Raw genomic sequence first — 26880 nt, 5'->3', positions numbered from 1 at the left:
AAACACGGTTCCTCTCTCTAGAGCAGATATGTGCTGCAGCCTCTTGGAGCTCACAGCTGACTTTTGCCAAACACTACAGATTGGACTGGCGTACGGCCGATGCTACAGCATTTGGGCACTCCGTCTTGGCATCAGCCTGCCAGGAGGTCCCGCCCTAGGGGAGATAATACTTGCTAAATCCCCAGTTGTGCTGCTGTTGGGCGTAGGGGGAAAGAAAGATTATGAATGATAATCTGTTTTCCCTTAGCCCAAACAGCAGCACAAGGCTCCCTCCCTAAGAGGTGCTATTGTACAGATTTTGTGTATGTGTGTGTAGCTCTTGGCATAAATTGCTCTCTGTATATCATACTTGTTACTAACACAAGGGAGGAGCATGTCTTCCGGCCTCTTATAGGGGTCAAAAGCTGTTAGGTAATTAAAAATTCCACATGTCCTAACAGCTCATTAGGGGCAGGAATACCCCAGTTGTGCTGCTGTTTGGGCTAAGGGAAAACAGATTATTATTCATAATCTTTCTATATGTATTATTGCAAGGAAAACATGGAAACAGGGCTTTTGCTATTCGGTTTGGCTTGAGCCACTCTGGTTAGCAGAGTGTAAGGGATTGTAGAGTTTCACCTTTTAACCCCTATACAGGGATCTGGTTTTTGCTGTTACATTACAGATTTTGCATTAGTTATACGCTACATTTTTGCATCAAACTGCTAATCTGTAATGGCATTAGGTTTACACAGCCAGAGCAAGCCCAGAATGGCAATCGAGGAAAAAGACTCCAAGACATGAAACACATGAACTCACAATGGATGGCACTAACACGATTTGAGCTCTGAGGAGTAACGAAGTTAACAGGGTTGAATTATTGGGTGTCAACAACTTAAAAGGATTGCTGAATTTCAACAACTGTACGTATACATTTCTAGCGATGGTCGCATCAATATAATTTAATTTGCAGCTGCAACAACAAATGCATTAACTAAGGTAGAAGATTTTTTGAAAGACAATTGTGATATAAGGGAAAACAATAGTGGCAACAAAGGGAAAATCTAAGAAAATCATCAGAATTCCAAGACATCAGGAATAATATTACAGGTATAAAGTACCAGAGCGTAAACAGAAGTACCTGCACAGAGTGGTCGTGCCCCCGGTCTAAGACCATGCCTACGGTGCACACACTACCCAACTTCTCAGCCAACGCCACTGAGAGGACTGGAGTGGCAGCAGCACATCTTGCAGGAATGTGGCAAGGTATTCAATTGAAAATGGTGCAAGTCATTTTTAGTACTGAATGAAAATGCAACACCATGTTTGTCTTCATTGAAATGCATTATCACCATATTCTGTGTGATACAATCCCCCATACAATTACATGCATGAGACAGTAACATGGACATTCCTACAATAGAGGCAGACCGGCTACTTAACAACTATTACTTGCCAAGAAAGAATCATTGTACTTTCTGCAGTTGCCACTGAAGGCGTGACCTGCCTAGCAATTTATACCGTTTCCACTGTAGCGATAATTTGTAGGGACTATCACTGAGATGGGGCCCATACGTCATAATATTGGTCACATGGCCATGCTGCAGCTCAGTCTTATTATGTTTTAATGGGACGTAAAATATGGTTTTGCCATGTGACCAATGGATGTGAGGACACTTTCCAAGAAGAAGAAGGCAGACAAGTTAGAAGTCCTGCACATCCCCTTTAAGATGAGCTCACTATGTGTCATGTGTTTGAAAAAACAGCCATAAAACCTATACAAAGAAACAAGAGTATTCTTTATTACGCCGTCTTACAAACTCTTGCCATTTATTATACAGAGAAATATACTAAAGAACTAGAGGTTTCTTTATCATTGTACTCACACGCCAGACCCCTGACTGTCCAAGATATGCAAAAGTAAAAGAAGATTAATTTTTTAAAAAAGTCAGCATTAGGTAATATCTCTATCTGGAATCATTTCAGTATTCAGATCTTTATGTACATTTATAGTGTAAGATTTTCATTGTAGACCTAGAAGGACAAGAGGACACCATTTCCCAGCAGCTCCTGAGGGACAGACTACTGGAAACTTCTGCTGAAGGGCAAAAGTGATTTTATTGTACAGAGAAATTGAACCACGTGGTCTGGTCATACTCCTGTCCTGGATGTAGAAGGACGCTTGGGAATTGTGGCTGTGGATAAAAACACATAAAACATTTACAAAGTGCATTATAATGGTGCCATTAGGCACATATCTATCACATATTACACCCAAAATGACAAACAGTGCAGAGCAACAAACTGCAACCTTGTCCTGTTAAGATATGTTCAGATATTAAAATGTGGCGCTGATTTTGAGGTAGATTCCACCTTAAAATCAGCATCAAATTCTGCCTCCCTTTGTTTTCAAAAGGAAGCAGAACGATAAGGATCCTGGACGATCTTGCCATGGATTTCTTGGCTGGTTTAGCTGCAGAACATGTGGCACAGACCACTTCAATGTTTCGGCCCATTCATCTGAGCCTATTCAGTAGCTGATAGCCACAGCAGACACGTCAGAGGCCATAGACCACCAGGAATAGCATGATGAACCTTTCTCTGCTGTAGGCCGCCAAGTATCCAGACATTAAAGGGGTTGCCCCATCACAAGGATCCTATCTATACTGCTTGTTAATGTAGATGTAAGACTTTTCCTAAATACATTGCTTCAGCAAAACTGCTTTGTTTGTCCACTATCTTACTTTATTCATTTCTTTGTGGCCACAGCCCTGACTTATCTGCTCAAAAGTCAAGTGATGTATCTGCCTGCTCTCAGGGGGGAGGGAGGAGGGGCTAAGTGCACGGGAGCCAGCCTGGAGGGGGGGGGGGGTAGTTTACACTTTGGGGGAAGGGGCCGCCAATACGGACCCGGCATCTGCTGTAATAGAGAGGCAGATGCTGGGGAGGGTTAGACGCCAGCACAGGTGCCTGCGACATCGCTACGCTCCTGCCCTGCATGAAGCCAGCAGCGGCAGGAGCGATGCTGCTATTCTGGAGGGGGGGGGGGACGGAGGAGCGGAATAGCAGCATCGCTCCTGCCACTGCTGGCTTCATGCAGGGCAGGAGCGTAGCGATGTCGCAGGCACCTGTGCCGACATCCGCCTTTCTATTACAGCGGATGCCAGGTCTGTATTGGCATTGTAAAGGCTGGAGAACTGACTGGTCTCATTATCTATTAGCGCGCACGCAGGGTCAGCGGCATAGAAGGGATGTCATCTCGCCACTGGCTTTGCATATGTAACCCCGCCCACCAATGACGCAACAAAGCCGGAAGAAAGAAGATTTTACAGCAGCGAAGACTGGTGAGTATGTGACGTGGGAATACCCCTTTAACCCCTCTACTGCCCTAGATCACCAGGGTTGTAGACAACTACTACCATAGACTCTACAGTTGTTACATTAAATCTATCTAGTCTTCCATATTCTATACTTAGCATGAAATAAACTAACCTTGTTTACGGCATCCGGCCATGCCTGAGTCTCAAGGCAAAATGCAGAATGCTTAGGATACACGGCACCATCTTTTCCCTTAAGAGACCCGTCCAGGAAATTAGCAGTGTAGAATTGGATTCCAGGCTGAGTTGTACGGACAGTGAGCACTCTGCCACTCGGCTTGTGATATACTCTGTGATAGACAAGGCATATATAAATGATGTAGAACAAGGTTGAATAACACTTTATTTAACTCATGACATAAAGCATCTACCTAGATACTGGAATTAGCACCACATAATAGATTTCCTTATTCTCTTTTACCTTAAAGTAGAACAGAAAATAAATTAAAAGAACGAGCTGGGGAGACATTTCTGGACAGAGCAAGAAAAGTCTCTACACTGCAGGAATGAATATGGCGAAATCAACTAAAGCCATAGTCATTCACTCTTGGGTAGTGTTAGGGGTTCCTCATCTATTGAAATATGTCCTAGGGAAATCTATGGTTCCTCTTATGTTTATCCTTAAACGGGCCGTCCAGGGAAAAAATGTGACGCTCAGAACTGGGAAGATCATAAAACGGTACAAGACTAGAATGGTTTTTCTTACCTTGTGCAATCGTGTTGCAGGTCATTCATATTCAAGCAAAAATTGTGGTCAAAGCCATTTCCTTTCAGTTTGGGTATCTGACTGCCAAGGTCAACAGGCTTTCGTAAGTCAAAGCTGGTTCCTTGAACTGGCGCCACCTCTCCTACAATCAATAGATACAAGAATAAGAACCCTGAAGTACATGCCAGAAAGCAAATGCATCCCATCTGGTTACACAAGACAGACTGAAGCTGATGTTTGCACCACCAATTATAACAATGTAGAACTAAACAGAAGCTACAATAAGATTCACAAAAAGGACCAAGATTTCAAGCCAGGACAGATTTCCGAGAATCAGCTGAATTTGATTTACTGGTATTGATTAAAACATCAATAAATAGTTCCGTTTTCAGCCAATTTCAACTGGTGTGTAAAATTGTGGCAAATCCATGATAGTTGGCGCAAATCACGGCAAAAAAAAAAGACAGCTGGAATTTTTTCATTTCAAGCAGTATCTAGAATAACAACCTAAAAAACTAACAGGGTTACAGAGAAGTAAGGGAACTGTCAAACTTTGTTGTAGGCCCCTTGCAGACGACCGTGGTGTGGGTCAATGTGCTATCACCAAATTTCACAGATAGCACACTGACCCATTGTGTTCTATGGGCCTGTACACAGAACCGTGGTTTTCATGGTCCCTTGTGCGGGCCGACAGTCTGGGCCACATCAGATAAGACAGGTTCTATTCCTATCCTATTTTGCGGCCCATTCTAACGTGGCTCTTATTCATAAACGTAACATAAACGTAAAAATATTTGGCACATGGATAAAAAACCTGCAATTTTGGTGTAAAATAAGCAGACACCAATCATCTCTCACTTACTGAAGAGACAAATATCTGCTGCACAATGGGAATTTATGACACACAAAGTAAATTTGCACAAGTTTACACCATTTTAAACTTAGTCTACTTTGTTCAATATAATCTGTGCCACATTTTTTCTTTTCTACTTCATAAATGTGTTGGAAAGTTCGACACTTTAACCCCTTGATGTTGCAGACATTTTTCGATTTTCCTTTTTGACTCCCCACATTCCAAAAAGCGATTTCCATTCACACAGCTGTATGAATGCTTAACTTTTGTGGGAAAAATTTAGAAACTTCGTAATGGCATCATTTAATAACCCATATGATCTACTGGAAAGCTGGAAAAAATGGGGTGAAATTGGAGAAAAACTTTATTTGTGTGACTTTCTTACAGGTTTCGATTCCATGGCATTGACGATGCAGCTAAAATGACATGTCTTGTGTATTCTATGGGTAGGTACAATTCTGGGGATACCAAATTTATATGTTTTTTTATGTTTTAAAAAATCCAGAACTTTGCTAATTAAATTTCTTAGAGTCATAATATTCTGACACCAATAACCTAATATATCCATGTATGAGCTGCATAAAGCTTCTATTTTGGGGGGCAGATATACTTTTTATATTTACCATTTTGGGGAATGTCTGATGTTTTGGTGCGTTTTTGTTAAAAATTTTATTAGAGACAAAACAGCGAACGTTGGTTTATCGATTTTGATTTTATTTTTTTCCTGCTACAGTGTTCGTATGGGTGAAATATTTTTAGGATTTTGTAGATCAGGCGATTTAAGAGACAAGGATACGTAATATGTTTCTCTTTATTTATACAATACGTATATTATAGGTTATAGACTTTAAGGACACATTGATCCAGGGAAGGAATTTTTTCCCTGAAATGAGGCAACTGGCATAAGCTTCATGGGGTTTTTTCCTTCCCCTGGAACAAAACTGTAGGGGATTGTAGGGTTATAGGTTGGACTTGATGGACTGATGTCTTCATCCAGCCTCATCTACTATGTAACGATGTATTACAGCGGAGACCTGGCAGCTATGACAGCCACTCAGATCATTAGTTTCAAATACCTTGCTCCATAGGAATACATTTTGGCATAACAGATAAGACGGTATATGAAAGCCGTACACACAAGTCACATATTGATGGCTTTATTTTCATACAGCTGAATGAATCGTTTTGCTGAGCAGAAGGAAACCACATTTCTAGTACCTGCTTCCTGTGAAGTGCATGATAAACACTGGCTTTGCTGGATGTAACTGCACTAGGTAGAGTTGCAGCCCCATTTCATTTTGGTTAACGTAATGGATGAGGTATAAAACATTCCCTGCAGAAAACACTGCGGAAAAGCTGCATATATTTTTTCTTTAAAGCGTGCCTCCATTTATAACAAGTTTTCATAACTAGATATTGCATGCAAATATAAGAAACTTTACAATATATCTTTTAAAGACGTTTTGTTTCCCTCTCCACTTGTTAAGCTGTTCTCCTACGTCTTATCTTCAATCTGACTACTTTTTTACATTAGATTTATTTCCATATTCATCCTCACGTACAGAGTTCTTTGGAGGAGGGAGGGGTTAAGTAGGAAGTTCCTACTAATTCATTGATTTATTGCCTTATTCTGTGCACTGGTAGCCTCTTATCTACAACCTAGCTGTATTAATAGCAGCCACAATTACTTGAGTGTCTTTTCTACCAGCCTCTTACTACCCCTCCCCTCTTCAGAGACAACGCAGAGAAGAATTGTGAAATATGGAGGAAAATTTAAAAAAAAACATTTAAGATATTTTACAAAGTTTCTTATATTCACCTGTACTATTCATTTGTGAAAAGTTTTTATAACTGGAGGTACATTTAAAGCCACAGTCAGGTGTGGATTTAGCAGAAGGTTTGCTTGACTGAGACTCTGTCTTCCTAATTACATCATGGAAGATAGACTTGCACATTCTCAGTGAGCGCCCTCTATTGGTGTGCATTCTTGAGGCACTGGCTTCCTAATTACATCAGGGAAGTCAGATTTGCATATTCTTCCCCTCACATTCTAGGAGTCAGAAAGGAGTATTGACATCCTTCATACACATCTAGACTGAAGGATTGACCGTAACTCCTGTTCTCTCACGGCCTTTTTAATAGCCAGGAACCAATGTTCGGGGGAATTATAGTTTCTTTTATTAATGGGAAGGAGTCTGACATTTTAAAGATTTACTATTAAAAGTTATATTTTAATACATTGAGATTAATATAAGTGGGAACCCTTGGTGTTTAGTGTTTGAAGTTGGTTACCCTATACCCTGTGTGTTAACTAGACAACAACAGAACTGCAGGACCAGACTGTGCTGGGAAGCACAGGGGACAGGTAGTTATATTTTTTTATTCTTTTCACCATCCATATGTGTGAGCCCTGGATGGCAGTAAAGGCAGTATCGCTACCATCCTGTTACATCACTTTTTTTTTACCTGTTGGTATCATGGTGTCATCTACAGGAAGGTAGTGCTCAGCAGTGATGGAAATCTCATGATCATATATGTTCTCTGATCCCTTAAAAAAGTAAGAAAGGAAAAGACTGAATTTTGTGAATTTTTCCGAGGTGATGGGTATTTTCTCAGAAAAGACATGTTAACTTGTTAAAGATAGTAGCGTGCCTCAGTAGTATTAACATCTAAATGTATAAATGGATAAGATGGGGCAATATTTTATAAAACTCATTTAACTGCACCCAAAAACAAACCTCCAGTTATAAACAACTTTTCATAAATGAATAGTACAGGTGAAAATAAGAAACTGTAATTTATTTTATTACGGAGAACTCTTTCTTTTACCAATTTTTAAGCTGTTCTCCTGCTCCTTCTCTGCAGTCTGACTGCTTTGGTTACATTATACAGTCCTATGAAAAAGTTTGGGCACCCCTATTAATCTTAATCATTTTTAGTTCTAAATATTTTGGTACTTGCAACAGCCATTTCAGTTTGATATATCTAATAACTGATGGACACAGTAATATTTCAGGATTGAAATGAGGTTTATTGTACTAACAGAAAATGTGCAATATGCATTAAACCAAAATTTGACCGGTGCAAAAGTATGGGCACCTCAACAGAAAAGTGACATTAATATTTAGTACATCCTCCTTTTGCAAAGATAACAGCCTCTAGTCGCTTCCTGTAGCTTTTAATCAGTTCCTGGATCCTGGATAAAGGTATTTTGGACAAACAATTCAAGTTCAGTTAAGTTAGATGGTCGCCGAGCATGGACAGCCCACTTCAAATCATCCCACAGATGTTCAATGATATCCAGGTCTGGGGACTGGGATGGCCATTCCAGAACATTGTAATTGTTCCTCTGCATGAATGCCTGAGGATTTGGAGCGGTGTTTTGGATCATTGTCTTGCTGAAATATCCATCCCCGGCGTAACTTCAACTTCGTCACTGATTCTTGAACATTATTCTCAAGAATCTGCTGATACTGAGTGGAATCCATGCGACTCTCAACTTTAACAAGATTCCCGATGCCGGCATTGGCCACACAGCCCCAAAGCATGATGGAACCTCCACCAAATTTTACAGTGGGTAGCAAGTGTTTTTCTTGGAATGCTGTTTCTTTTTGGACGCCATGCATAACGCCTTTTTTTTTATAACCAAACAACTCAATTTTTGTTTCCAAAATGAAGCTGCCTTGCCCAAATGTGCTTTTTCATACCTCAGGCAACTCTATTTGTGGCGTACGTGCAGAAACGGCTTCTTTCTCAGCACTCTCCCATACAGCTTCTATTTGTGCAAAGTGCGCTGTATAGTTGACCGATGCACAGTGACACCATCTGCAGCAAGATGATGCTGCAGCTCTTTGGAGGTGGTCTGTGGATTGTCCTTGACTGTTCTCACCATTCTTCTTCTCTGCCTTTCTGATATTTTTCTTGGCCTGCCACTTCTGGGCTTAACAAGAACTGTCCCTGTGGTCTTCCATTTCCTTACTATGTTCCTCACAGTGGAAACTGACAGGTTAAATCTCTGAGACAACGTTTTGTATCCTTCCCCTGAACAACTATGTTGAACAATCTTTGTTTTCAGATCATTTGAGAGCGGGCTGTCCATGTTCGGCGACCATCAAACTTAACTGAACTTGAATTGTTTTGTAGAAAGAAATGGTCCAAAATACCTTCATCCAGGATCCAGGAACTGATTAAAAGCTACAGGAAGCGACTAGAGGCTGTTATCTTTGCAAAAGGAGGATGTACTAAATATTAATGTCACTTTTCTGTTGAGGTGCCCATATTTTTGCACCGGTCAAATTTTGGTTTAATGCATATTGCGCATTTTCTGTTAGTACAATAAACCTCATTTCAATCCTGAAATATTACTGTGTCCATCAGTTATTAGATATATCAAACTGAAATGGCTGTTGCAAACACCAAAATATTTAGAACTAAAAATGATTAAGATTAATAGGGGTGCCCAAACTTTTTCATAGGACTGTATTTGTTTCCATCTTCGGCCTGACACATAAAGCTCTATGGAGGAGGGAGGGGTGGAGTAGGGATTCTCCTGCCGTCTAGTCAGTTGATTTATTGCCTCATTCTGTGTCAGATTACGTATAATTTAGCAAGGAACAGTAGAGTGTAACAGCAGCAATTATTTGAGTGTCTTTTCTATCCCTCTCCTCGCTTCATAGATTAAGAAGAAGTAACTCTGCCTAAAAAGTGGAGAAGATTTCTTTAAAAAAAAATATTACAAAGTTTCTTGTTTTCACATGTACTATTCATTGATAAAAAAAAAAAAAAAAAAGTTGTTTATAGCTGGAGGTACACTTTAAATAAATGAATGAATGAATGAATGAATGTAAGTAATGCATTTTCCACAAACAGCTGAACATGTCTTTGTATGTCTTCCACAAGCACTTATCTTTTTTTTACTTCTCTTACTTGTATAGCGCCAACATATTCTGCAGCGCCTTAAAGACTTTGTCAGTCACCATGCCATATCCCAGGGCTCACATTATAAATTCCCTGTCTTTGCATTGTATGCTACTAGGACAGACAGGTCTATTAGACTAGATTCTACAGTCTCTAAAATAGGGAGGTATGCTATTAGATAAACAGATACAGATACAGCTTAGGCCTCGTTCACATCTGCGTCAGTAATCCGTTCAGGAAGTCCCCTGAATGGACTACCGAACGCATTGGCAAGCGGTGTGCGTTCCGCTTCATACAAGTCATGTGGACAGGAAAATAGATCATGAACTACTTTTCTGTCCGCATGTTCCGTGCGGAGACCGTTATAGCCTATGGGGTCCGTGTGCTTTAACTGCACACCGCTTGCCAATGCGTTCGGTAGTCCATTCAGGGGGGTCCCCATGCGGACTCCCCCGAATGGATTACCGACGCAGATGTGAAATAGGCCTTAGTTTTTTTGTGGTTTTGATTCATTTCAAGAATCATAACTTTTTATTTTTTCATCAATAATATCATTTTACCTGTCCTGCCAGATTGAAGTAAGAGTGATTTGTTAGATTGACAGGAGTGGTCTTAGTTGTCCGAGCCTTATAGTTTATGGTGAGTTCACTGCCAACAAGTGTGTAAGTAACCCAGACTTCTAATTCACCAGGGTATCCTTCTTCTCCATCAGAACTTGTATATGAGAACTGAACTCCATTTTCAACCTCTTTAGGTTTCCAGAGCACCTGAGACAGAAATAATATGAAGACATCATGAATACTGTTTGGCATTGGCCAAAATCAGCATTTAGATCCGAGTTATAAATTAAAGAAATGTAATAAAATAATAGGAATTTTCAAGATACTGAACTTGTACATTTCACATATATACTGTACACTATGGGGAAGTTAGCTCGGTAGAAGCAGTGGTGCAGACCCAAACAGTCAAGACAGGGACAAGAAATATGCAGCAAACCAGTTTATTTAGAAAAAAAAAACCAGGAACATAAATAAACCTTGACTTCAGGCACAAAACGAGAAAAAACAAAATACAGCCTTAACTTCAGGCAAAAACAAAATAAAATCCTGCTTGTCTGAGCAACTAACTAAACAGAACAAATAACCTAACTATATGTGTGGCTTACTTCTAGCCACACGAACAAAACAAGCACAACTTTGTCTCACTGGACTCAGGGTTACATCACACAACCATACATTTCCTTTTACTCCATGGATCTGCACTGCAATGCAGGATCTGCAGCCTTTTTCTGGCCCAGTAATGAGCCCTGGATCTACACTAAGGCTGAGGCCTACCCCAGATCTGCTCTGGACCACACATATATCAGAAACCTGGGGCTGACATAGCTGGACTCCAGCACTCTGCCTGTCATTTTCTCACTACAGTGTTGGCCACAACCGCTTCCGGAAACCATCAATGAGTTTCTTACAATGCTCTGCTGGAATTTTAGACCATTCTTCTTTGGCAAACTGCTCCAGGTCCCTGAGATGTGAAGGGGGCCTTCTCCAAACTGCCATTTTGAGATCTCTCCACAGGTGTTCTATGGGATTCAGGTCTGGACTCTTTGCTGGCCACTTTAGAAGTCTCCAGTGCTTTCTCTCAAACCATTTTCTAGTGCTTTTTGAAGTGTGTTTTGGGTCATTGCCTGCTGGAAGACCCATGACCTCTGAGGGAGACCCAGCTTTCTCACACTGGGCCCTACATTATGCTGCAACATTTGTTGGTAGTCTTCAGACTTCATAATGCCATGTACACGGTCAAGCAGTCCAGTGCCAGAGGCAGCAAAGCAACCCCAAAACATCAGGGAATCTCCGCCATGTTTGACTGTAGGGACCGTGTTCTTTTCTTTGAAGACCTCTTTTTTTTCCCTGTAAACTCTATGTTGATGCCTTTTCCCAAAAAGCTCTACTTTTGTCTCATCTGACCAGAGAACATTGTTCCAAAACGTTTTTGGCTTTCTCAGGTAAGATTTGACAAACTCCAGCCTGGCTTTTTTATGTCTCTGGGTAAGAAGTGAGGTCTTCCTGGGTATCCTACCATACAGTCCCTTTTCAGTCAGACGCCGTCGGATAGTACGGGTTGACACTGTTGTATCCTCGGACTGCAGGGCAGCTTGAACTTGTTTGGATGTTAGTCGAGGTTCTTTATCCACCATCCGCACAATCTTGCGTTAAAATCTCTTGTCAATTTTTCTTTTCCGTCCACATCTAGGGAGGTTAGCCACAGTGCCATGGGCTTTAAACTTCTTGATGACACTGTGCACAGTAGACACGGGAACATTCAGGTCTTTGGAGATGGACTTGTAGCCTTGAGATTTCTCATGCTTCCTCACAATTTTGCTTCTCAAGTCCTCAGACAGTTCTTTGGTCTTCTTTCTTTTCTCCATGCTCAATGTGGTACACACAAGGACACAGGACAGAGGTTAAGTCAACTTTAATCCATTTCAACTAGCTGCAAGTGTGATTTAGTTATTGCCACCACCTGTTAGGTGCCTCAGGTAAGTAACAGGTGCTGTTAATTACACCAATTAAAGAAGCATCACATGATTTTTAAAACAGTGCCAATACTTTTGTCCACACCCTTTTTTATATTTGGTGTGGAATTATATCTAATTTGGCTTTTTGACAATTCTTTTTGTGGTTTTCCATTGAAGACAAATTAAATGAAGATAATAATACCAAAGAATTTGTGATTGCAATCATTTTATGGAAAAAAAAAAAAAGAGTATTATCTGACAGAATTGCAGGGGTGCCAATACTTTTGGCCAACACTGTATATATTTGGGGATGTTCCGGCAGCGACTCAGCTGTTGAGAGTCTCCTCGTCAAGGAGGCTTAAGAAGTCAGCTCCAGCAGCAGACCTTTGGCAGAGCTTGGCTGGAGTGCCAAACAGAGAGGTCGTTTTTTGGAGCTGTGTCCTGAATTATTGAACTGGTTTTTGATTTCTGTTATTCTAGGTGAGGTAACCTATTCTATGTTTAGTTAGAGCCTAGCCGGGCAGGGATTTATTTTTGTATTGTTTCCTTTTGTTGCTGCACTACCCTTTGTGAGTGAAAATAAAACTCTACTTTTGTTTTGGACTAAAGAAACTTGACTTGTGTGTCTATGCCACCCGACCTAGCAACCCCAGACCCTAACAACATATATAATTCTATTACTTTCTGAGCTGGGGAAACCCCTTTAATAAAATCCCATACACTCCATACTAAGCGTTATGTAATGTAGTTTGTGTGTGCTTATTGAAGTGACTGATGTATTCGGAGCACGGCCTATCTCAGCTGCAGTGCTGAAAGCAGTTATCTCCTCTTTTCTAAATGTCATTCCCCATAGGAGACAATGCAGAACATTGCTCAGGACATTTCATGGCTCTTTGCTCATTTAGGTCACTTTATTTTTATTGTGATGTCTGTAATAGTTTGGAAAATTAGCAGAAAAGCTCAACCATTATGTATGTGCCGTCATTTAATTTAGCGTATGATCGCCTTGGGCTTGAGGGTAATACTAAATGTCTACTATATTTATAGGATAGAGAAAGTGCTCACTGTTTATCCCTTGTAATAAAAAATAAGACAGTAAATGCAACTATAAAGAATGTTTCCACTAATAGTTTATTAATAGTGTTGAGCCGATCTTGACTTTTCAGGATCGATTTTAAAATCCGATTTCCGATCCTTTTTCATTCGAACGCGATCTCGATCCCAATTCCGATCCCAATGCAAGTCAATGGGATTTTTTTTATTAATCGGAGATCGGGTTTTAAAAGCAATCCTATTCACTATACAGCATGGAATCTGTTAGAATCCACGCTGTGTAGTGAATCACTAAAGTAGCCAGAGGATTTTTTTTTAATCCTCTGGCTACTTAGTCCCCCCTGGTGTCCACTTACCTCCAGAGATGGCTGGTGCGGTGCCCGGTGCCTTCTTCTTTGCATCGCTGCCGCTCCACGCTGCTCCCTGCCCCCTCCCTGCCAGGTTAGGAGTGTGTGGGCGGGTTAGGAGAGTCACGTCTCCCCACCCTGTACCCGCCCACACTCTCCTAAGCCACAAGCCCCACCTACCTAGCGCTTTAAACACTAACCTGGGAGGCGGGGCAGCGAGGCAAGAAGAAGGAGGGCACCGGAGCAGCCATCTCTAGTGGTAAGTAGCTGCTACAGATGTTAGTTTAGCCTCCCATTCCAATGAATGGAGGCAGCCGGCGCGCAGGGGGTTAAGGCTGTGTGCTGGCTGCTTCCATTCATTCCTATGGAACTGCAGCGGAGCCTTCACACTGAGTATACAGCGTAAACTCAGTGTGAAGGCTAAACAATGCATTGTGGGAAAAGATCACCGATCTCGATCCCACATAAAAAGATCGTGTTCGAAATTCCGATGGCGATCGTGAAATTTTCTCGATCGCCGATCGGAATCCGATCTTTTCCGAACACGATCGCTCAACCCTATTTATTAACACTAGTGACGTCCCCGTGATTCGTGAAAAAATAGAACACATTACACTTTATTCACAGATCAGAAACACAGCGCCATTTTCACGGACCGTGAATAAAAAGGATGCCACACTGGTGCTAACATTTGTCTGACCATGAATGTCGGCCATTTATGAAGGAGTTGAAGAAAAACAGAGGAGTTGCAAATGTTGCTGAATGTCTAAATATCTGTAAAATTGCTGCTAAAAGCACTCGAAATCAGGTGGTTGTTGCTGTGGCTCACCTGCACGGACACAAATCCTATTGAATATGAAGTAACCTTAGCTGTAGGGAGAGGGGTACAGATGAAAACCACCTAAGTCTGGAAAGAGGCGCCTGAGGCATAGATGAAGCGGGCGTGCTGTATATTGTTGTCATTATTGATCGATATACTGGCATTATCATACTGTCAATTGATATTACATGTTATTGGTTTAGATGTTGGTAATTAATTGGCTATTTGTCCCGATGAACTTGATTTGTGGGGAAACTGATATTATTTTATGGTTATCGTCTGAGAGAATTGGCCAGATGGTAAATGGTATTATACAGAGACATAGCTAGTAGAGAGGGGAGATACAGAAGGGCTGATGACCCCGGGCCTACTGACTTTGAGGAGCCCTCCTAGGGTCTGTTGCAAAGTAACAATTTCAATCGTATTGGCATCTGCTAGATGAGAGACAGACTCCCATTGACCTGAGATGAATGGCCTATCCTAATGAGAGACAACCAAATAATATGATCCCAGAAAACCTCTTCAATGATCGGGAATGCAATTTTTATGTTTCCAGAGAATAGACGGTGAATCATCTGAGACTGGCCTGTTACTTGCAATTCTGCAGCAGTACAGAATATCTTCTTTGTAAATGTCAGACAATGGCATCAGAGTGAGTGTGTGATCATAGACTCTCAGTGATGTATAAATAATAGGGTTGCACCTCTCTAGAAGACTATATGCTTGTCATATTGGGGTCAAGCACTCATGATGTAATGTTGACAACGCAGAATGGGTGAAAGGACCAAAATTCCTCTTGAAACGAATATGTCAAGCATGATCCGTATGTGAAGAGATAAGCAAAGGAATCTTATTGTCTTATGGGATCGGAGGTTTCCAGATTGTGATACATATGGTGTTCTTTGGATATTAAGTGTGTTCTTGGAACCTATAATAAGGGTTCTGCGCTTCTTCTGTTTCCTGGTGGCAGATGCACTTCTAGAAATGTATGTTCATATTAGATCATAAGAGAATTGGGTTTTCTAAGAGTTTATTGCTAAACATAAATCATCCTACTAATATTATGAATGTGAAAGTTTGGATGTTTGTGTGTTTGTTCCTCAATCATGCAAAAATGGCTGAACGGATTTGGATGAAATTCGGCACACAGATAGATTGTAACCGCGATTAAAATATAGGCTACTTTTTATCCCGGTAAATGACATGGCTTCACGAAAGTTATGAATTTTTGTTCACATACTATATTACACTGCTCTTATCTCACCTTCTGAGAAAGCCAGGGCTGTTATCTCTGTGATCTGCTCCAGGCACTGCAGACAAACTGACATGAACAAACACCTTTAATCCAAATTGGCAGTTTGTCAATTTTAAACATGTCGAAAAAAAGAAAATCTAATTTGTCGCAAACAATGAGCTCTATGAAGGAACCAGAAGTCACAGAGTTCTCCTCAAGTGGAACTGACGGGGATCATGGACACCAACCACACTCATTATATGGCATTGCAGCAAGCTGCTGAGATGCCAACAATTACAGGCATGATGTGAAGAACAATTTAAGTGCCAGGCCAGCTTGAGAACTGCAGAAACGCCGAAGCATGCCGATCATCGACACCAACAACACGCTCACTATATGGCATCACAGCGAGCTGCTGAGATGCCGCAATAATCACAAGCACAGCACGAGGAACGAGTTCAGTGGCAAGCCAGCTTGAGAGTTGCCGAAATGCCGGAGCATGCGGATCATCAACGCCAACATCACGCTCATTATATGGCTTCCCAGCGAGTTGCTGAGTTGCCAGAACAATCACGGGCACAACACGAAGAACACATTCAGCGACAGGACAGCTTCACAGCTGTTGAAACACCTGAGCAGGCGCATCATCAACACCAACAACACGCTCATTATATGGCATCCTATTGACCTGCTGAGATCCCCGAAAAATCACAGGCACAGCACGAGGAACAAGTTCAGCAGCAGGACAGCTTAAGAGCTGCCAAAACGCCGAAGCAGGCAAACCATCGATGGCACCAATTTGCTGAAAATAGGCGGATCATCGACTCCAACAACCTGCAGACGAAGTCGTGGGCAGAGGCTAGTTTTAAATAAAATAGCTAAGGGTAAGTTCATATTACATTTTTACCACATTTAGCAGATCTCTTTAATGGACATGCTAAAAATATATACAGTACAAATAGAGGGGCATTTATTTTGTCTATAGTTCAATGTAAAACAAACAACTGTCTCTTATATCTGTTGGACACAAAAGCAACGGAGAGCAACAGATTTGTTTTTCCTTTTTAATATATAAAATAGATTTCCTTCCATCAACATCCTTTTTTATTGTATCTGTTAACATTTGCATATGTGAAAAAAATGTGACTTTTGTCTAATAATCTGAGGTCAGAACTAGGCCTGTTGCGGTTATCTTCCACTGCAAAATATTGGGGAGGAATTCTGCCCGCTCAGGCATTTATAACACACCCACAGGATATGCTATGCTTCTACAGTATCTCAAGATTGAAGGTTCCCAGCCCTTGTTTGGCAGCCATTGTGAAAAGAGAGGTTGCTGTGTATGCATGGATCTTTCCATTGACTTCTTTGGTTGTTCTGATGTCAATGAGCTGCACCGCAAGAGAGTAAAAGATCTGCATGTAACTTATAGGTACAACTCTTTTCTTGCTATTAAGAGTCGCTGCACAATACAGAATCCAGAACCTTCCTAAAATTACGTCTGTGCGATGACCAATAGTAGCCAAAGTGACCCAGGATAACCAGTATGTTACACAGTGTATACAAACAGTGTGAACAGTGGCTGAATACCTCCCCTTCCTATCCATGAAACTGGCAACTATTTGTGTGGTCCAAGGAGGAATCAGTCATCTATTTAAAGTGGACATCTCATGTTCTCTGACATTGGCAGTCTTATATACATCTAGAAAGTTTTGGCAACAATGTCACTGCACTGTCAGAGAGGACGGCCTTACAGCACAACGTCATGGCTTGAACTTTAAGGAACGCCCACATTATGGTACACTTCTATAGCCTTGTATTGTCAGAGTGATGTTCCTCAAAGCCCAGCGATAATGCTGAGCTGCAAGGCCGACCCCTCGGACAATGTTGGGATATCTATACAATTGGGGCACATACAGGCAAAGTTGGCCGTACATTGTGAATATGCCATAAATGTCTGAGATGGGAATAGCCCTTGAAACTTAAAACTGCAAGTGTCCCTAAGTGATCTAGCCTTTTACATTGAGGATAAAGCATAGCCACATAATCCATTCATAAGTGGGAAACAAGCCTATCCTTATTAATGTGCTTCCTTATGTACCTAAGTACCAATATGACATTAACTGCCCATTGTTACACTAATGTTTATAAATACAGTGTAGAGATACAGAGATATTAACAAGGTGCCTTACCTTATCAAAGCCCTTGAGTCCTCCATGGATGCTATTTGGCCCATTGTTTATAGGTAACTGATAATCCTGTCCATCAACAGTAAATTTACCATTGGCGATCCTGTTTGCAACTCGTCCAACCACTGCTCCAAAGTAGGGATGCTTGTTTAAGTAACCTGAAAAATATCACATAGTAAACAAATCCGAGTAGATACCTGGTGCACCGATGTGATACATACAAGCCTGTAACTACAATAAATGTGATATGGAATAAATCTCTACAACTAATTTACATCGACTCGGATTATTAAACATTTAAAGGGGCTCTATCACTTGGAAAAGTCATTTTTAACTAATCACATCCTTGCATAGGCTTTAGAAATGCTATTTCACACCTACCTTTAGTATGTAGATTGCCTCAGTGGTTTCTGTATAAGTCCATTTTTATTCATATGCTAATGAGCTTCCAGCCAGCACAGGAAGTTCCCAGCAGCACTCGTCCCTGCTATTATCTCCTATGTGTGTGTGGAAACAGGAAGCAGAGTCATCAGCAGCAGCAGGAGCCTCCCATAGGAAACAATAGCAAAGGGGTGCACGATGTATCGTGCACCAGTCTAATTAGCATATGAATTAAAACGGACTTATTCAGAAACCACTGAGGCAATCTACATACTAAAGGTAAGTGTGGAATAGACTTTCTAAAGGCTATGCAAAGATGTGATTAGTTAAAAATGACTTTTCCGAGTGATAGAGCCCCTTTAACAGCTTAATTCACTTCAACAAGATCATTACAACCAACGAAAGTCAACCAAAAATGCCAAATACAACAACATTTCAGATGGAGTGGAGTGAAAAAGCTCCTCCAACCTACAACTGTCAGCAACTTTACACAACCATTGTTAAATTATATAGAATGAAATACATTTCAGACTGGTCAACTCTATTCTCAAAGATTTTGTAGATAATGCATTTCTCTGCTACTACTAGTCCTCAATGACCTTCCATTTGTTGTTAGGTGACCACTGCAGCCAATCAATGGCAGTCAGTGGTGTAACTACAATTTTGTGGGCCCTGTTGCAATCCTTTGTCCGGGGCCCCCTACCTCATCCCTACAGCGAATTCTTCATAGTGACGGTTACGGGTTACTTAGTGTGGTTAGGGTAATCTGTGGGTCTCCTTGGTTTATGGGCCAGATGGAAGCTGCAATCTCTATATTGATGCCAAAGCTTATGGGCCCTCTAAGGCTCCTGGGCCCCGGTGCGACTGCACCCCCTGCACCGCCTCAAGTTACGCCCCTGGTATCAGAGATTATCTGTACAATGTACACAGCATTTTGCATGTGACCAACTGGCCTAAGCAGTCATGTTCTGTTTATGTTCAGGTTACAGCTGAGGCCTGTGACCTACTATAGTACACGTCAGATCACATATGGGATGTCATCAATAGATCTTATCAAGGAAATGCGCAAATATTAAAAAATAAATAAATTATTTAAATCTCCCCCCTCTCCCTAGTTTACTCAAAAACTAAAGGAACCGCATTAGGTATCACTGTGTCCAAAAATGCCTGTACTAATACAATATATAAATATTCAGCCCATATGGTCAACACAGTGACAAGGAAAAAATAAAATCACAAATTACTGCTTATTCACCACTTCCCTTAAATATAAAAGTGATCAAAACATCATTCATTCCATAAAATGATATCATTAAAAAATGCAGCTTTCCCCACAAAACATAACCTGGAAGAATATAGGACAATTGCCTTTTTTTTTTTCAATTTCACCACATTCTAATTTTTTTCATTGTCACGTACATCTGTCAATAACAGAAAAATAAAAAAGTTAAGTCTTTTGGAAGAGGAGGCAGAAAACCAAAAAATGCAAAAATAGAAATGTGCTGTGTCCTCAAGTGGTTACCGGACAAAACTGTAATAATATCACTATACTTTGCTGATAATATTTCCTGCGTTACAAGCATGTAGCGTTTCCTCCTCTCTGTAGAGGCGTCGCACATCTGCTGACTGCTACCTTCAGTTGTCTTCTTTTCCACTGTGGCATCTTTGTGGTCACGTGTCCTATTAAAGGCACAGGTGCATTTCCCTTTTATACTGAAGATATAGCGCTCTACTAAAACGACCAATTCTTCCTCATATTGTACCTTGCTCAATTATTGTCTTCCTTTTTCTTTACACGTGAGTCTTCTCAAGCGTCCCTAATGCCCTTGGTCCTTCAGCAGATGTTACCTTGGCCTGTCTCATGACTGCCTGTATGATCCTTAGTACTTCATTCCCATGGCCTATCCCGATTTAAAGTGATGTCCAGTTAATAGCTTTTACAATAAATGTATAATGTATGGCTAAACTACTGGAAGATCTCCTATAAAAGGGAACCTGTCATGTTGATGTTGGACAGTAAATCACTCACAGCTCCTTATGGACCTGGGGTTTAGTGTCCCATATAGACCTGTAGTAACAGGCTATTCATGCCTGCATTAAAACAACAGAAAACCTCAATACTTCCCTTCAGTAAAGCCGGAGGTGTCCTTAGGTCTGGCACATGCACATCAAAGCTGAGGTGTAGTCCACTAGCTTCGCTGAAGAACAGTGCCGGCGCCAGGACTACAGGAGCCAGGTAAGTATGAGGTCTCCTGCACACAACTGAGTACACAGACCAACTCTCTCCCAATGTGGGGTCAGATGATTATATAGCAGGTCCTATCCTATTTCGTGACATCAGAATAGAGCAGAATGGAACTCCCTATTGAAGTCAATGAGGGGTGGATGGGACTTGGATGTCTGAGTGCTTTCTGCTAGGACATCAGTCTTCTGTTATGTGCATGTAGCCTAAATGTTTTTTTTTTGTTTTTTTTTTATATTTATAGTGGGTATAGATGGCATTTACAGAGGGCTATTTTCCTAGGCCCCTCTTATTTCTATATCACAGCTACCATCTTCTCATTACCAGAGTATACAGTGCGTAGAGTAATGTCTCCTCTGCTCCTTATTGGACCAAGTAAGAGCATGGGGCGCGTCTCAGACTACCAAACCACAGTGTGCCTAGAGTTATAACTGGAATAACTGGTTGCCATTTTACTGAGACAATGAGGGGGGCACCAGATGTACTGTATTAATTATGTATTATTCATTATTATATTTTATTGTGATCGCAGGGTCATATTAGCTTTGAATTGCGTAGATAACAAGTACTTTCCTGCACTTTAACCCTTGGAGATATTGTATGCTATGACTTATGATATTCTCCTCTGTAAAATCAAATACAGCTCCTATGGATCACATCATACTAGGAGGCTTTTGACTTACATTTTATATGTTTTTCGTGGTTCATTCAGTTTTTTAGCATGTATTTGTGGATATCGCTCAGTATCTCGACATGTTCATGTAACATAAAAATGTTATTATTAATAAGTAAAGTGCGACTAGACTAGACTCAGACTACAGACGTAATGTGCGTGCTCGTGCCAGCCAATATTTCAGTATTACATAACCCTTTTTAATATTTGGTAAATCTATTCTTTGGAGATTTTCACTGTCTTGTGAGGTTTTAACACATCGCATCTTTATTTTTGGCACTTGTTCACATTCTGTCTGTCTTCTATACAGAATTTGCTATATAAGAAGCTCAGTGAGTGTTGGTTTTATCTATGCTACACTTCCTATGTAACTGATGTTATCACTATATACAACTCTTCAATCACTCACATCATTGTGAAACTTAGATTATTTTTGTAAAGGACTATAAAAAGGTGCATATACCTATTAAATTTACTATGACTGTTGTGACACCCAATGATGTGATCTATATAGGCGTCTGCCACTATTAAGGGACTATTTAGGTCTTATCACTGATGGCGATTTAAACTGGGACTTTGTTGAATGGTGCCAGCAGAATCACCTCAGGATTAATGCTGGGAAGACCAAGGAGATGGTGGTGGACTTTAGTAAATAGAGAAGTGCTCCCACCCCGGTGGAGATCCAAGGGACATGCATTGAGATAGTCAGGACCTATAAGTACCTGGGTGTGCTCCTCAATAATAAACTAGACTGGGCTGATCACCTGGAGGCGCTGCACAGAAAGGGCCACAGCAGACTCTACCTGCTCAGGAGGCTGAGGGCCTTCAGCCGATAAATGATGGAAAAAAAATAAAACTCACCTTCTATACTATCAAACCCGAGAACAATATCTGTGAAATTTCCATGTCTGTCTTTGGTTTCTAAACGAGTTATGATGCAGCCAAAGGTTATGATCTCTGCCTTGACAAGGTTTGACTCAAGAAGAAACTTCTCCACCGTTTTGCCATCTGGCAGGTTACCAAACACATCTCTTGTCACTGACGTCATTGATCTGGTAAAGCATAAGCGAAAAATATGATAAATCACTATAGAGGAGATGTTGCTGATACACACTTGAATACCTGGTGGCCCAGAAGTTATTTGAAGATTTATTACATGGTTCAGAAATGAGGGGATTTTCTGGGCTAAAAATATTCATGACCTATCCAAAGGATAGGTCAGAAATATCAGATTAGTGGCAGTTGATACACACAGAATAGAAGAAGAAGGAGACAGCGGGACAAAGCTATAGTAAACGGTTGGATCTGTGAGAGTATATACCGTAGTGATCTCTGGACCTATGTGACCATGTGCATGGGAGGGGCACACACAGTCCCCTAACATTCCCACTTGATTGAATTAATTTGTATCCAAACACAATGGAACAAGATGGGGTATATTCTGCAGAAATGGAAGTGCAATTTGAGGTAGACTTCCGCCTCAGATTCCTCTTCCACTTCTGCCCCTCCAACTGCCAATGGCAGAAAGCTGAGGCAGAGCTTTGACTTTCTACCACGGATTTTCCCTTGTCGATCAAGCTCAGAGGAATCAATGTCAAGTTCTAGCACGACTTATTTTTTCAGCATCCTGCTTTGATCTTTGATTCCCATTGACCTCAAAATCAGCCTCAATATTCATTGTGTGACTATACCCTTGCACCACTGCTGTGGTGGTATAATGAAGTCACCGCCCTGTCTGTCTTTCTTATTTAGATAGAGTGGGACATACTCAGGGGGTGCGGTGAGGGTATTTTATATAATCAGGGTCAGTATGGGAGTATTTTTATTTTTTTTAAGTGTTTTCCTATGGCGCACAAAGGGTGCAAATATTAATCATAGGGTGCAATGTGACTATTTTAGGTACTATTCCGTTATCGGGCCAGCAGCAGCGCATTTCAGCACCAGCTTTCGGGACAGCAGTTCAGTTCAGCAGCGGGAATTACAATGACATCCGAGGACTGCTGGCCCGATGCTTGTGCCCAGTAGCCAGTACATCAATGACCCCCCCTCCATCTCCTCCTCCTTCCAGTGCTGCCCCCCAGCTCTCCTTACATCTACCCCGTACCCTCTCCCCGCCACATGACTAAGCCGATGCTGGCCCGATGATAGAGGCCGTGCTTGTGTGTAGTAGGCAGTACATCGATCGATGCCCTCATCCTCCTCTTCCTTCCAGTGCTGCCCCCCAGCTCTTCTTACATCTGCCCCGTACCCTCTCCCTGTAATAGGCCTCACCGTAAATCTTGAGCAATGAATGCTACTAGATAGCCGCCGGACGCTGCAGAAAGTTTGTCCCTCCGGCTCGCTGTAGCTCACCGTTCCTATAGTCGGCGTGTTTCTTGTCAGGGCCTGGATTGAGCCCCGGTGTCTTTCCTTTCGGTCTCGGTACTAGCGCTGAGGTGAGGCCTAGTCGTGTGGCGGGGAGAGGGTACGGGGAAGATGTAAGGAGAGCTGGGGGGCAGCACTGGCAGGAGGAGAAGGATGGGGGAGGGGGGTCATCGATGTACTGGTTACTGGGCACAAGCATCGGGCCAGCAGTCCTCGGATGTCATTGTAATTCCCGCTGCTGAACTGCTGTCCCGAAAGCTGCTGCTGAACTGCGCTGCTGCTGGCCCGATAACGGAATAGTACCCTATTTTATACTGAGGTTGATTCTGGATAGCATATTGTTTGTTATAGGCTAGGTGGTGGTGCAAGGTTTTTTTTTTTTTTTTTAAATAAATGATGGGTGGGGGGCAGATTTCACACTATCTAACCGAAAACCAGCCACGTCTGGAAATAATAATAACAATACATTTTATTTATAAAGCGCCAACATATTCCGCAGCGCTGTACAATTTGTAGGGTTCAAGTACAGACAAAAAGATACATTACAAAGAAATAGTCACGTCACACAATGGGATTGAGGGCCCTGCTCACAAGAGCTTACACTCTAAGAAGAGATTGCTGTATGTATACATTCCTTGTTGCCTTGCACGCAGAAATACGTTTACACACATTACATGCATTGCTTATGGTTTCTAAGGAAATAAATCTACAAATATTTCCTAGAAAAAAAGCAGCAATTTTAGCACAAAGTATATATGAGCACTTATACAATCATTTATACACAGAAATAGTATCAATGCTTATCAAGCACAAGGATTTATTTGCAACAGACGTGTACACTTAGCCAGAATACTGTGATATACAGATAGAAACATAGTCTTAGTGATAAGACACAAGGAGTCTTTTATGTATTACATAATGCAGCCATTGAACAAGTAACTGATCGGACATTACTCTATACAGAACCTAAAATGCAAACATCTGTCCCATTATAAAGTGCAGAAATCAGGAAATACCTGAATCACAATGACTGCATACGTCTCATGTGACCTGTATTCACTGTCAGTCACTTCTTCCTGTGCACTGTGCAGATGGAGGAGGAGGAGACACAGTTCCTGTTTCTACTGAAGCTAAAACTTTATTCAGCAGGAACATAGGAGTCCTGGCAGGAGCAGTGTGTGGTGGACATGGATGGCAGACCGTGCTCTCTGCATGATGTCCACTTGCCTCAAGCCACGCTCACATAGGAAGGAAATAACAAATAAGAGAAACATTTTATACATTGTTTTATATTTACAGGTTTCCTTTCTTTATCATCCACTGCTGGCGTAAATGCCAAAAAGTTGCAGAAAAAAATGCACCTATACTAATAAGTAGATTTGTTCTACATCATTCTTTGATGTTAAAAAATTTGGTTCCCATCTATGTTTTTTTCCTTCTTTCAGAGGTCACTTGAAGTTCCAGAACCCCAATACCAAATATGTAATGTGGCCTCTTCTTACCATGTGCTATTACAATGCTGGCATCTTCTTATGGCCCACTGATGCCCCAGGGCCGGGTAGTGATTGCTACCTCTGCATCCCCTATAGCTAAGCCTCTGGACGTATATCTGGATGGAAGGTTATAACATATTTTACTGTATAGCTGACTTTGCACCTCGCCTTCAGGGTCCTGCAACGTCTGCAGTCGCAGCATCCTTGGGGACGCAATGTGACTCCATTTACTTACAGTAGTGAAAAAATTGCAGACATTTAATAGCCCTAGCCTAAAGAGAAAGGACACTGATGCACAGACCTGTAAAATGACACTCCTGGGCCTTAGCCCCTTGTAGATGACCGTGGGGTAGATGAGTGTGCTATCCGGGTTTTTCATTTCTATCGGGCCACGCACATGACTGTGTATTTATTACATGGATTAGCATGTGGGTAGCCAGTCCGGGCTGCAAAACTCAGGACTTCCATGGCTCCTATTCATTGAATGAATGCGGCCGCAGAAGCAAGGGTGGCACACAGTCAGTCACGGCCATCAGCATGCCTAAATCCAAATCTGTACCAAGCCAGGGGTATACAAAGACAATATAGAGAAAATATAGTACAGGCAGCTCCACCTTCCAAGGGATTTATTATAATTATTGTTATCGTTATTATTGTAAATTGAGGAATTTTTTTAGTTAAAATACTCAACCTCCACTTCAATGTCAGAAAAAGTAGGGCTGTTGCTACAGAGTATTTTTCAGTGCATTTATCCCAGACAACTGGGATAAACACATTGATCATTTATCTTACTACAGCTCTGAATTTTCTGGTTTCCCTCGCATAGCAATTGATAATTCTGGCTGCCTGTAGCCACCATTAGGGTACGTTCACACGGCGGAAAATGGATTCCGCGTGTGAATATTCCATCATGGCTAGCCGCGACGGATGCCAATGCAGTGCACCAGCATCCCATCACGGCATTCCGCTCTAGATTAGGCCCGAATGAATGAGCCTAATCGAGAGGGAGTCTCGCGTCGCGGACTTCGCTGCTGAGTCAGCTGCGGAATCTGCGTCAAGATAGGGCATCTCGCTTATTTTTTCCGCTACTAGCTAGTGGAAAAAAGAAGTGAGTGACTTCCATTGAAGTCCATGGGAGCCGGTTTAGGCAGCAGATTTTGAGGCAGATATTGCGTCAAAGTCCGCTGCGAAAAAACTCATTGTGAACATAACCTTATGGGGAGAACAGTACATAGGAATGAAGGAAGCTAAAACAATCTGTTAGGAACCTGATTAGAGATGAGCGAATACTATTCGAAACAGACGTTTTGAATAGCATGCTACCATAGAAATGAGTGGAAGCAGCTAGCACGCAGACTTTGCCGGCAGCCAGTCGCTTAACCCCCCGCATGCCGGCTACGTCCATTCATTTCTATGGGAGCGTGCTATTCGAAACGGCTGTTTCAAATAGTGTTCGCTAATCTCTAAACCTGATGCGACAATAATGGACAGTTAGTCCTGGACAACCAGAATCCCCAAACATTGAGGCCAAAAACAATCCTGAAAGGGGCCACACGGTGGCTCAGTGGTTAGCACTGCAGCCTTGCAGCGCTGGAGTCCTGGTGTTCAAATCCCGCCAAGGACAAAAAACCATCTGCAAGGAGTTTGTATGTTCTCCCCGTGTTTGCATGGATTTCCATCCCATATTCCAAAGACATACTGATAGGGAAAAATGTACATTGTGAGCTCTGTGTGGGCTTA

The 26880-nt window shown here is 41.6% G+C and overlaps 1 protein-coding gene across 1 annotated transcript; it reads right to left on the bottom strand.

The window, feature by feature from the left end:
* Nucleotides 1–1794: 1794 nt before the first annotated feature.
* Nucleotides 1795–24738, bottom strand: GALM (galactose mutarotase). The gene is made up of 8 exons (XM_075266566.1): nt 24664–24738; nt 22145–22335; nt 17991–18145; nt 10393–10599; nt 7382–7463; nt 4063–4204; nt 3472–3646; nt 1795–2174 (listed from the first exon to the last, which is right to left on the bottom strand). Exons 2-8 carry the CDS (start codon nt 22329–22331, stop codon nt 2097–2099), a joined length of 1026 nt encoding a protein of 341 aa, XP_075122667.1. The 5' UTR covers nt 22332–22335; nt 24664–24738; the 3' UTR covers nt 1795–2096.
* Between the last annotated feature and the right edge of the window lie 2142 nt (nt 24739–26880).

This window comes from Leptodactylus fuscus, chromosome 3, assembly GCF_031893055.1.
Source record: "Leptodactylus fuscus isolate aLepFus1 chromosome 3, aLepFus1.hap2, whole genome shotgun sequence".
In the NCBI taxonomy this organism is placed as follows: Eukaryota; Metazoa; Chordata; class Amphibia; order Anura; family Leptodactylidae; genus Leptodactylus; species Leptodactylus fuscus.
This window is presented reverse-complemented; position numbering and strand designations above follow the sequence as displayed.